Source organism: Episyrphus balteatus, chromosome 2, assembly GCF_945859705.1.
Source record: "Episyrphus balteatus chromosome 2, idEpiBalt1.1, whole genome shotgun sequence".
Taxonomy (NCBI): domain Eukaryota; kingdom Metazoa; phylum Arthropoda; class Insecta; order Diptera; family Syrphidae; genus Episyrphus; species Episyrphus balteatus.
This window is the reverse complement of record NC_079135.1, coordinates 103,119,693-103,133,502: the sequence shown is the minus strand read 5'-3', so window position 1 is coordinate 103,133,502 and position 13,810 is coordinate 103,119,693. Positions and strand designations below refer to the sequence as shown.

The 13,810-nt window shown below is 36.0% G+C and overlaps 1 protein-coding gene across 1 annotated transcript; it reads right to left on the bottom strand.

Moving 5' to 3' along the window:
- Nucleotides 1-2,873: 2,873 nt before the first annotated feature.
- LOC129910276 (mediator of RNA polymerase II transcription subunit 20) lies at nucleotides 2,874-3,723 on the bottom strand. Its single transcript, XM_055987598.1, has one exon. The coding sequence runs from the start codon at nucleotides 3,593-3,595 to the stop codon at nucleotides 2,915-2,917; it is 681 nt and encodes a 226-aa protein (XP_055843573.1). The 5' UTR covers nucleotides 3,596-3,723; the 3' UTR covers nucleotides 2,874-2,914.
- Nucleotides 3,724-13,810: the final 10,087 nt, after the last annotated feature.

Sequence of the window (13,810 nt, the reverse complement as noted above, 5' to 3'; positions counted from 1 at the left end):
ATTAGAAGTACGAAGATCCGAGGAAGCCTTCATGTTAAAAATACCATCTCCCAAAAAATTGAACACGACCGACTCAGTTGGTATTGCCATGTTCAAAGGAGAGATCCTGAGAACCCCGTCAAAAAAGCAATATCATATAACGTTCCAACACGAAATAAAAATAAAGGTAGGCCTAAAAACTCCTGGTACAAGCAAATGCAAAAACACCAGCATTCAGTTGGCCTCAGAAACGGAACAATACAAAACCGGGAGGCTTGCCGCCGATTTCTGAGGTCAACTCGGCGAACCCCACAGGCGGATCACTAGTGTGAAGCAGTAACGTGGGAAGGTTATGATCCCCTCGACATCGAGATCATAACAGCGCCGAGAAAAAAAGGAAGAAGAAGAAGAAGAAGTTGTTAAAAAAGCATGCCTTAATCGGCATAAATACTATATGATTTACAAAAATACATTAAATATAGAAAATAATATCCATTTTTTATTAAATTAGCACTGATATTTTAGATTAACCCTCAAAATAAAATTTATGAATTAGTTCCATACTTCATAAATTTTATTTTGACTGTTTTTTAGTACAGGAAAGATAGACTTTTTCGTGGAACGAAATATAGGACGGCTGAATTTTTCAAATCTGAAAGAGGGGTATTAGAAAAGCTTAAGTCCTGGTTTTCGGGACGGCACCCCCCTGGCGAAATCCGCCATTTTGGAAAACGCGAATCGCTCCATATCTCCAAAACTATTTGTCCTAGAGAAATGGTTATCATCCCAAAGTTCTTGGAAATTTAATTATCTTTTTCTTTGTGATACATTATTTTTCTGAGCGGGCAATAGTTTTAAGGTTATGTTGTTTTAATTAATTTTTTTTCGGTTTTTTTAAGTTTTTATCATTCCCGCTAATAGTAAACAGTTTAAGTTATAGACCATCAAATTACCAATAATTTGGTATATTTAAGTTAGTAAATAAAACAGGCATTTTGTGAAACGAAATATAGGGAGGCTGATTTTTTCAAATCTGAAATAAGGGTATTAGAAAAGCTTAAGAAAAGCGAAATCCGCCATTTTGAAAAACGTAAATTGATCTATTAATAGGTATCTGCTACACTATTGACTTGACCGAATAAGTTACCAAAGTTAAAGGTAATATAAATATCTTTTCTTGTGCATTCACTGTTTTTCAGCGAGGACAACACTTTTGAGGTTATGTTGTTTTATTTTTCGTTTTCTTTAATTTTTTCTCAGTCTCTATGATAGAAACATAATGTTTTAGAATCATAAAATGTGGATGTTTGACTTAAAACAAAATATGTGTACCACAATATTCTAAATTTTACCATTACCCACCTTAACAACTCCCTCTCATATCATATGTTTCTTGTTTTTACATTACGTACACGATTTAGTCTTTTTTTCATATCTTATGCAAAAACATATTAGTATATTTATTGAAAATATTGAAAGGGATTGCTCTCAAAAATCCGTATCTTTGGTTTGAAAAGTCATATAATCTTCAAAAGTATACCAAATTAATGGAAATTTGATGTTCTACAAATTTAATCATGCTAAAAAATTATATTTCTATCATAGAGACTGAGAAAAATTAAAGAAAACAAAAAATAAAACAACATAACCTCAAAAGTGTTGTCCTCGCTGAAAAACAGTGAATGCACAAGAAAAGATATTTATATTACCTTTAACTTTGGTAACTTATTCGGTCAAGTCAATAGTGTAGCAGATACCTATTAATAGATCAATTTACGTTTTTCAAAATGGCGGATTTCGCTAGGAGGTTGGCGTCCCTAGAACCAGGACTTAAGCTTTTCTAATACCCTTATTTCAGATTTGAAAAAATCAGCCTCCCTATATTTCGTTTCACAAAATGCCTGTTTTATTTACTAACTTTCCTGTACTTAGACTATAGTTTTCAGATCAATAACTTTCGACTCATACATCGCATGACTTTCAAAAATATACCAAATTATTGGTAATTTGATGGTCTATAACTTAAACTGTTTACAAAATTATGTTACTATTAGCGGGAATGATAAAAACTAAAAAAAACCGAAAAAAAATTAATTAAAACAACATAACCTCAAAACTATTGCCTGCTCAGAAAAATAATGTATCACAAAGAAAAAGATAATTAAATTTCCAAGAACTTTGGGATGATAACCATTTCTCTAGGACAAATAGTTTTGGAGATATGGAGCGATTCGCGTTTTCCAAAATGGCGGATTTCGCCAGGGGGGTGCCGTCCCGAAAACCAGGACTTAAGCTTTTCTAATACCCCTCTTTCAGATTTGAAAAATTCAGCCGTCCTATATTTCGTTCCACAATATGCCTGTTTTTTTTACTAACTTTCCTGTACTATTTTAGTTTGAAAATGAAATATGTATTTTGAGCTTCATTTTTGTTAATTTTTTTTATTTACTTATGTCCATTATAAAGTTTTTATTTTTATGAATAAATTAAATACAAAATTAATAAGTTTAAAAAAAGATTTAAATAAAAAAATTTAAAAAAAATAAATATACTTGCATTTTTTACTGGAAAAAAGGGGAATTTTTTTTACGAAAAAGGGGAAAAATAAACGTTTTTGGTGTTAAAAAAAGGGGATTTTTATTTTGAAAACCTGGGAACCCTGGTTACGCCACAAGGTAGGAACTTGAATAGAGTATCCATAAGTAATGTAAAACTAAGAACACAACATGTAGTTATTTTTTTGGTACTCTGCTCGGAAGCTTCCAATATCTATAACTTACAAAAGAGACATATCCCAACTAATCACAATCTTGAGAGGATTCATTGGACTAATAAATAAAACAAAGACATCTTTTAAAACTGCATATCATTTTATATCAAATAAAACAAACCCATTTTTCATTAATTACTAAATTTTTATTTATATAAAACTATTTTACACTCTCATATTTGGTGGTACTTGCAAATGACTTCCAGACACTGGCTTCCTGTAATGTGTAAAATGTTCCAAGTACTGATTTATCGTATCAATTGGTTCATAGATTTCATTCTGTTTACTAGTATGTCCCATATTACTTATCGATGGCATAAGGAAATATATTGGATACACCGGTGGAACACTAATTCCAAGAAATCCTTGCAAAACCTCTCGCATCATTTCCCAACAATTGGAAAGCATTACACACGGTTGGTATTCCATTTCAATTAAAATGCCTTTAAAATGTTCCATCATTGCAACGCTGCCTAACTTGATAACAAAATCTCCATATTCAAATCGAGCGCCTTTTGATTCAATTTTTGTTTGTTTTTTCGAAGAATAAACCGAAGTCATTTTTAACATCAATAAATCGAATAGATTGTCGGCAACTAAGGGAATATGACGACTTCCATTGTCTAAAATGGAAAAAGTTGATGCAGGATATTCGGAATTGTGTAAAACATGAACTGTTTTTGCTGGCCCGTTGGGAGGTGTTGAAATGTATGTCTCACAATCGACTAGGAAATGGCCAGTTTGGATAGCGCCAAGTGCTAGGAGACGTTTTGTTAGATATTCTATTGCTTGGGAACCACTTTTGCCTTCGGGTACTTGGTAGGGTAAAAGAACTGTTACACCCATTATAAATTTATAGAAAAGGTGAATACTAATATTAGAAATGAAAAAATATTAAATTACTTTAAAAATGTTTGTAAAATAATAAGTAAATAAAAATATGAAAACAAATTGCAAGTCGGCGTCGGCAAATGTCAATTTTGACAGAAAAGTGACAGTCGAAGTTCTTTTAACCGATTTGAGCGCTACCTAGCGATCAATAGACTGATTGGAGAAGTGGAAAGTGACCGTTATTTTTCTGTTTAATTCACAATTATTCTTTTTTAATTTTTACATTATTTTCATTCGAAATCATAGTTGAATTAGCCCTTCCAAAACCAAAACTCAGTACTTTCCTTGAAAACACAACCACAAACAAAAAGTATTGTGTAAATGTATGTGTTTCGAAAATGCTAATGAAAAAATTAGATCGAGTATTCTGTCAAATTCAAAATAAAAAAAAACATCCAAATTAATTTATAATCAAGAAAAATACTTTAAATCCGTGGCTTAGTTACGGCCATATGTATTATTCACTAGTTTAAAAAATACATCTGGATATAAAATTGTCAAATCGCTTCCTCAAAACTATAATGTTCTATGTTTCAAAAAAATGTTTCGAGAAAATCGACTACAAAGTTTGGAGTATCTGAATTTCACTCTTTATTTATGTATTTTTGCATGAAAATAGTAAATTAACTACCGTAGGTGGATAATCTATCGATTCAAATCCTAAAATTTCTTTTTTCATGCTGGAAATCTGTTTAATTAACGTTTTTCTGTTTTGACATAGAACATTTATTTGATTTCCCTGCATTTCCAGTTGATTTTTTTGTTCTATGTTTGACATACAACATTATAGTAATGAGTACGGTATATGAAAATAACCAACTTACAGTCAAAACAAACAATATTTTTGGAGTAATTATATTGCTTTTTAAGCTTTTTGTTGTTTTTTTTTATTAAAAAACATAAATTCAATGAAGTGCATCATGCCCAAACAAGTTCAAAGATTTCAAATTAGTATTTACCAAGAAATTAGCAAAAAAATATAATTACTTACTTACAAACTATTGCTGATTATTGTCAGTAACTATTTCAAAAAAGCCATAATCGACCTGCCGCATGACCTTTCAATATTGCTTTAAAAGATTTTATTTTGGAGTCCGGCTGCTATTTTTTAAATGTAAAATGTTCTATGTAACTTAAAAGTAGTAATTTTTGTATGGGGTTCAAATGAGGCAAATTGTTCTATGTCAACTAAGAACTTTATAGTACTGAGTATAAGCCCTTATATCCGAAAATTGAATATTTGTTTTGGCCATAAATATTGTATTAAGCCAAAAATAAAATTTTTGTGGACACAGTCTTGTAGCCATTGAAAAGACGAAAATTTTGATATAAAAAAGTCATTTTTTCCATTTCTTCGACATAGAACATTATAGTTTTGAGGCAGCGAAATGTCAAAAATAAATCCAAGTCCAGAATAGTTATCCCGATTTTAACTATAAAATTAGTTAAAAAATAGTTAAAAATGACTATTTTTTTGCCTGTGTGATAGTGAATATCATGGATTTGGATTTATTTTTGACATTTCAATTTCTTTACATCCAGATGTATTTTTTAAACTAGGGAATAATATGGCGGTAACTTACTTAAATGGCGTTATAGTCTTTTCCCACTGAGCTTAAACGCGGTTTTCGCAAAAAAAAAAAACCAAAACTTACTCCAAAACTCAGGTTTTACTATACCTTTCTACTCAGCAGATTTGTTCGTAAAACACAAGTTTTAGGGGAAGGTGGCCTAAAATGGCTCCCCTAAGGAAAATGTCATATATCTAGAAAAACAGCAGCATTAAAACTTAAATGCTATATACTTTTCAAAGTTTAATATATTACTCTCACATTTTTTTCATTTGCGAGTTAAAAAAGTTTCAAAAAGTAGGTATTTAATTTTTTTAATTTTCAAGACGTCTACAAATTTCACTGATCAAATTTACCCGGGTAAAATGGCACACTGTCCAAACATATGTGATTTTAAATGCAAAATTGAGTCAAAGGGCTCCTTTTCCATTTTCTTGGAACAAGTGGTGCTAAATCCCCCCAGATCTTTCTACGAGTCACTCAAAACCCAGTTCATGTTGGTTGCTCGTCTCGTTTTTGTAGTTTTTGGAACTTTGAATGTTTTTGATGCTTTTTTCCAGGTTTTTGACGGAATCAAGGGCTTTCCTCAGTCCAGGACTTCCACTTTGTACATCGTTCATAAATAGCAACTATTTTCACTTTAAAAAAATGAAAATGTGAAAAAAATTTAAAATGACATGTGAAATAGGTATGCCATTTTACCCGAGCACTAAGTAGGCCATTTTGCCCATTTTGAGTTTTTTCAATTTAATTTTTGCACCAACAAATTTAAAATCGTTTTAAACCAACTTATTTCAGTAAATTCATAAGAAACTTATAACTTCTTTTTCCAAAATACAATGTTTTTTATACTTTTTTTTAGCAAAAAAAATATTACAAAATTTTAACGAGTGTACTTTTTGAGGTGGATAGAGACAGTTTGACCTGTCAAATTTCAAATAATTTCTTGAAGTTGCTGAAATTTCGTATATGTTGGTTTTGCCAGATAAACTAAGGAATCGCGTTCATAAAACTTTCTAATTATTTTCGATTCTATGATTTCTAGCAAGGGGGCCATTTTACTTTGGGGTGCCATTTTAGGCCACTTTCCCCTATATAAAACGACTCAAAACCTGAAAAGTGAAACAATTCAGCTCTCTATTGCGCTGTACTTAAATTGAATTTGGGTGAACTAAATCTATTTTTGTACTTCTCTGTCTTTAAAGAAAACACTTAACAAGAATATAAGATGTTGTCTGATGACTTAAACTATGACGTTTGGGAGAAATGGCCATCAAATTAAATGAACAAAAAAATAATTTCACAAGATTTTATTTAAAGTTTATGTGCTATTAAATGTTTTCTTTTTACTTGTTTAATAAAAAACAATAAAAGACCGTTCAAAATAGTACGTTTTTTCTTTTTTTGCCATTAATTTGGAGGGGCATGGGGTGTGGAAGAATTAAAATAATTAAAACGTCAAACGAACACCTGAAAATTTCCGGTGGGAACGCATTTCAAGTTTTTAAATTTTTTTACCGGAAACCGCGTTTTGGGTCTGGTGAGAAAAGGCTATTATCAATTTAGGTACTTAATTGCTTAAAATTTTGCGCCAATATTTTTAAATACAAATTGTAGTTAAACATTGTGTTTTCAAAATGCAATCTTGAATATCCTTATAATTTCAATTTTTACAAAATAATCACCCGACAAACAATTTTGGTTCTATAAAGCTTTACAGATGCAATTGTTGCTTCTGTAAAGCATTATAGAAGCAAAATTGTTAGTAGGGCATTTTATAACTTTCACAAAAAACCATAATTCTGTACCATTATTTTTGCCTAAAAAAATACCTTTCCTCATTATATCAATTTTTTTATAAGAAAAGCTTAAACCAAAAAAATAACCATTAAAAAGTTTAATATTTTTTCTAAAAAAAAGGCCATACTTAATTTTTAACAATGGTATACAAATACAAGGTATATAAAATAATTTATTGAAAACAATTTCGAAATTTTTAGAATTTTGTCAATACCATTGTCAGCCTTACAATAAATGTATCTATCTATTGAAAAAAAATTCAACTTTCTACAGCGTGCGTTTAGAAAATAGCCACTTACCCCTTCTTACCCTATTAAATGATGGAATTTTTAAAAATCCTTCTTAAGTATTCAACCTTAAGTTATTATCTTTCAAATAAGCTATACAAAATGTTTGTATTTCTAACAGTTTATTTTTAATTTTGCATTGAAATTTTTGCCACATCACTTCTTAAAATTTCAGGTGGAACGGGAGGTTAGGTTAGGTTAGGTAGTAGTGGCTGTCAGGCAAATTACCCGACACACTTAGACCCTTATGGATCCATTGTGATACCACAAAAGACTAGCAAGTTGGGACTCACTAGCCGAACCACTCGGTGCTTCTTATGAATGAAGATAGACTTTTAACGTCCGTTTTCACTAGATCACTAGTGTAATCGTAGAAGAATTCTCCTAGATAGAGTTTTCTTCTATTAGAGAGAGCAGGGCAGGTGCACAGAAGATGTTGAACAGTTTCCTCTTCTTCTTCATCCATGCAACTTCTGCAGAAATCGTTAGAGAACACGCCCATTCTTTTTGCGTGTCTACCTATTAGACAGTGTCCTGTAAGGACACCTATGGTGCAGCTAATATGCTTTCTGTTTAAATTTAACAAACCCTTTGAACGTTTCAAGTCTATACAAGGCCATATTTGTTTAGTAGCTAGGCAAGTATTACTCTGAGTCCATCTGAGGTTGGTTTTCTTTAAAGCGTCCTGCTTTAGCGTAAGTTTGCATGTAGCGATAGGTGTTCCTATATTGTTCCTTTCTGGTTGAAGAGGAGTAATTGTTCCTAGTTTGGCAAGTTCGTCTGCCCTGCAGTTGCCTGGGATGTCTCTATGTCCCGGCACCCATACGAGGTGAATGTTAAACTGCTCAGACATCTCCCTTAGAGATGTTTGACAGTCGAGGACCGTGATTGAGTTTGTAGAGACGGAGGCAAGAGATTTAATGGCTGCTTGACTGTCCGAGAAGATCCGAATATCCGTGTTGGATATTACGTTTTCTCTGAGCCAAGAGAGAACCTCCTTAATCGCCAGAATTTCTGCTTGGAACACGCTACATTGGTCTGGTAAGCGGAAGAAGAGACTGAGATTCAGTTTTTCCGAAAATATGCCACTTCCTACACCTTCATTGGTTTTTGAACCATCAGTATAGAAGTGTAAAGAGTCATTATCCAGAGTACTAAGGTTCTCCCATTCAGTTCTGGAGGGAATGGAGTTCTGGAAATTATTATCGAACACCAGTTGAGGTGTGGTATAGTCTAGACGATCCGGAAGGAATCCGAAGTTGTTTAGAATGTTTGTGTGGCCAATATGATTACTGGTCCACTGAGAGGTTGCTTTTAGACGAGTAGCTGAGCTAGCTGCTACTTGTTTGCTGAAGATGTCTAGGGGTGTGAGATTTAGAAGTATGTCTAGGGCGTCAGAAGGGGTTGACCTCAGCGCACCGCTTATGCACATACTTGCTGACCTTTGGACTTTGATAAGCTTGTTTAAGTTTATCGTTTTGTCCAGTGCGGTCCACCAAACTACCATCCCATATGTAAGTATTGGTCTTATGACCGATGTGTACAGCCAGTGTGCAATGTTAGGAGAAAATCCCCATTTGCCACCAATGGCTTTTTTGCATGAAAAGAGTGCCACATTGGCTTTTTTAACTCTTTCTTCAATATTGAGCTTCCAGGTCAGTTTTTTATCAAAAATGAGTCCTAGGTATTTAGCTTGATCGGATAGAGTAAGTGTTACCTCTTTAATTGTAGGGAGTTTGAAGTCTGGAATCTTGTATTTCCTCGTGAAAAGGACAAGATCCGTTTTGTGGGGATTAATATCCAATCCACATCCTCTAGCCCAGTGAATTAGCTTGTTTAAAGCTGTTTGTAGAAGTTCTGCAAGTGTCTGTGGGTATTTGCCCGATACGGCAATTGCCACATCATCCGCGTAGGCGATAACCTTAAAACCTTCTCCCTCTAGGTCTAGCAGCAGTTCGTTGACTACTAAGTTCCATAGGAGAGGCGATAAGACCCCTCCTTGAGGGGTCCCTCTGTTGGCTGCTCTACGGGTTTTGAAGTTTCCCAACTCTGAACTGATAATCCTGCTACTAAGCATGATTTCTATCATGTTCTTAAGCGGGTCTTCTATTTTGAGATTGTCAAGAGCATTCATGATTGCTGAGTTCCTGACATTATTGAAAGCACCCTCTATGTCTAAAAAGGCGACAAGAGTGTACTCTTTGTAGTGTAGAGAGTATTCAATGGTGCTAACCAGAGAATGGAGAGCAGTTTCCACCGATTTCCCTTTAGTGTAGGCATGTTGTGCCTTAGAGATCAGACATGGTTCAATTTCCTGTCTTAGATGGATATCTATCATTCTTTCTAGAGTTTTAAGCAGAAAGGATGATAGACTAATAGGTCTTAAATCTTTTGGAGTGACATGAGAGCATTTTCCCGCCTTTGGTATAAAAACCACCTTTGCTTCCCTCCAGGCCTTTGGAATATACGAGAAGCTTATGCAGCTTATCATTATAATTTCCAACTTTCGTAGTATGATATCTGAGACGTGTTGTAATTCAGCGGGTATGATACCATCTGGCCCAGGTGATTTGTATGGATGGAAGCTATTTATTGCCCATATTAGTCTATCCTTGGAAATAAGATCTTTGCTAATTTGATAAAATTGGTTGGGTCGGTGACCAAAGTCACTTATTGAGTTCGAGCTACCAGGGAAATGAGTGTCTAGTAGCAAGTTTAGCGATTCCTCATAGGAGCTAGTCCAATCGCCATTAGAGTCTTTTAGGGAGCTCGGCATGGTTGGATTAGTTGAAAGGATTTTTCTGAGTCTAGATGCCTCAGAAGAATCTTCAATTTTACTACAGAAGTTCCTCCAGGAGGATCGGGAGAAAATGGCGTCACTTTTTCGTGGATGCTGCCATGATTCATAGATTTATAAGACGTTATCATGTCAAAAAATTTTGAAAATCGTTGAGTTTTTTTGAATAGTTTTTTTTACTATATAAAAAAATTAGTTTGCCATTAAAAGGACAATAATCGATATTAAAACAAAGTTTCAATAAAATTCATTTTGCTGTTTTATAAAAAATTGATTTCTCAAAAAAAATTTCAACTTTTTTTTTTTAATTCAAAAACTATTATTTTGAGTTTGTTTTCCATAATTTTAACATTTTCATTGAAATTGGTCGTGTAGTTTACGAGAAAATCAGACTTCAAGAAATCGGTTCTATGGAAAGTACCGTTAATAACGATCCAAATTTTTTTTATATATTTTGAAAATACGACCTTATTTGCCACATTAAAGCCTAGTACGCACCTAAAGCGGAACGAAACATTTTTCAGTCTTCAAAGTCAAAGTTAAAATAGTTAAAATACACCTTTGCGCGGCTGCACACCTTGTCGCGGTGCAGAGGCTTAGTAGAGGTCAATGACTCTTGGGACTAAACATTCCCTATGAGGAGATACGAAGCTAAGATGCAGCCATCCCCTCCCCTCCCCCTTCCCCGCCTTTTTCCTATTTCCCTACTCAACTTACCTTTCCTTACCCTCCTCCAAAGAAAATTCCCAAGTCAAGGTAGTTGGAATACGTGCCGAGGACTGAATGGTGCAGGGAACAAAACATGTGCATCGCGAACGTACTGTCCCTATGCGATACCGGGCGACCTCGCATAGTAACTAGCCTCACGTCTACATGGGAGCTCTGTAGATAGTTGACCTCATATTTCTCGCCATACTCGTGGGACCCAAATGGAAAAAAACAAAAACAAACAACAAAAAAACACAAACAAAAACAAAAACAAAAATCTTTTGATTGACCAAATAATAACGGAGTCAGATGAAGAAGCTCTACTCCGCTCACCAGGAACTGATATGGATGTGGATTTCATCGAACCACCCCCATACACAGGAGCCGTGCCCGTTCCCAATGCAAAGGGCAATCTAGATGCTCAGGCACCACAAGGTCCAAGCTCTACGATTGAGGGTAACGAACACGTCAACAAGCCCCAGCAGAAAGACTATTTCACTGGGGCACAAAGACGTCGTATAGCTGCGCAGATAAGAGACGGCATTGAGCCCGAAGAAGCAAGGCGCATAGAAAAAGCCAGATACGCAAAATTGCTAGCGGACAAAAAGGCAGGCGTATCAGTGCAGGCAACAAATAAGGGCAAAAGGGAACGGTCGGCTGACAACTCCCCTGCAGGAGCAGCCTCGAAGAAGCATCGTGCTCACGAGAAGACCAGTTTGAGCCCAAGCACTAGCAAAGACAAACCCAGCAGTGCCGCCAAAACTGAACGAAACGGTGGAAAAGCAGACGAACAATCGCGACCAAGCACATCAGGGAGCTCCTATCGGGACGCCACAGCCCAATGTAAGGTCGCGATTATGCACTTACTCCACCCATTACAAACACTTTCTGAGCGTGAAACCAAACTGGTGAGAAAAAGCGTTCTGGAAGAGATGGACAAAGCAGACAAAAACTGTCCAACAATCAAGTTTGTGGCCGTTTCGGACAGAGACGGATGGCTTTCTTTTACCTGCTACGACACAGAGACCAAGAAATGGCTCATGTCTACAGCAGGTAAAATAAAGCCATGGAAGGATGCAAAACTACGTGTGACTGAGGGCAACGATATACCCAAGCAACACGTTTGCGTCACATATGTCCCGGAAGATGATAACCTCACCAAGGACATATTTATAAATCGGCTTGGTAAACAAAACACCGGTTTAAACACTAAAGGCTGGAGAGTCCTCAGGATCATCAAGGAAAAAAGCGGCGGATATCACGTCACTTTCTCCGTCGATGATAAATCCAAGGACTCCATACTGAAGTCCAAATGCAAACTGTTCCTGAACTTCTCTCAGATCCAAATTAGGATCAAGGGAAGTTCAAGGCAGGAAGCCACCAGGACACAAGAGTCTAAGGGTCTTGTAAAACCACAGGAAGCCAACAAAGATGCTCCTGTAATCAGTGGGTCAATGGTAGAGGTTACCAACCCCAGGAAGTCTAAGACGTCTGAAGACTTATCTCAGACCGATGAGACCCCTGGAGATACCCCTTCCACTGCACCTAAAGCTGATACTGGCGCTCCTGCCAGTAAACCCGCTCAACAATAACCATGGGATTGAGGTGTATCCAAATTAATCTGCAGCATGCGAAAGCTGCCTCGGCAGTACTAAGCCACAGATTCAATAAGGAACACCTTGATATAGCCTTTATCCAGGAACCTTACATAGTGAAAGACCAGATAAAAGGCCTATCAGGTGAGCTAATTTATGATTCTAGTAGTGAAGGTAGACCTAGAGCTTGCATTATGATAAATAAATCTATAATAACCATTCCTATTCCACAGTACACCAACAAGGACATGGTAGCAGCTATCATCCAGCTGCAGACCTCGGAGGGTAGGTCAGAAGCTGTCATCTGCTCAGCCTACCTGGCAGGGGATTCTGCCGACCTAAGCTTCACACCACTGCAGGATCTTATAGACTACTGTGGCAGAACAGGCCGGCAAATCATCATTAGTTGTGATGCTAACGCCCATCACACTGTATGGGGCAGCTCCAACATAAACAAAAGGGGTGAGTACCTTCTAGAATTCATTTTTAAAAATAATCTTGAAATCTTAAACTATGGGAATAGCCCTACCTTCATGAACAGAATCAGGGAAGAAGTCCTTGATCTCACCCTATCCACTTCATTCATAGGTAATGCTATACAAAACTGGCATGTTTCGACTGAAACATCAATGTCAGATCACCGGCAAATTTGCTTTGATATATGTATAGAATCAAAACTCCCCTTAACGTACAGACAACCGAGAGCGACGAACTGGGACGACTACTGCCTAGAAATCTCGCAAACGATCAGAAACTGTCCAAACAGCATCAGAGACATTGACAGCCTAGAAATAAGCTGCAACAGTCTTAATGCAACAATCACCACTGCCTACCATAACGCATGCCCAGAGAAAACGAAATCAGGCACACGAAAAACACCATGGTGGAATGCCAAGCTCTCAAAGCTAAGAACGCTGACCAGAAAACTATTCAACAAAGCCAAGCGCAATGGAGACTGGACCTCATACCGCACTTCCCTAACCAACTACAATACAGAGATTAGAAGAGCCAAGAGAGAATCATGGAAAAAGTTCTGCAATGATCTATCTGATATACAAAGCAGCGCTCGCATCCACAGAATTCTCGCTAAAGAGCACACTAATCATATTGGTCTCTTAAAAAACACGGATGGCACGCGTGCGGAAAATGGTCCAGATACGTTACAAATCCTTACGGACACTCACTTTCCAAACTCTGTAGTCATACCCTCAGATCTATCTAGTCCTTCTCCCCAGTTCAGGCTTACCAGACCAAACAGAGAGGATTGGAAAAGAGCAAGGGATATGTTCTATGAGGGAAATATAAAATGGGCAATAAATTCCTTCGACCCATATAAATCTCCCGGAGAAGATGGAATCTTTCCAGCACTCCTTCAGAAAGGAAATGAGTTAATTACACCTATGCTAATAAAC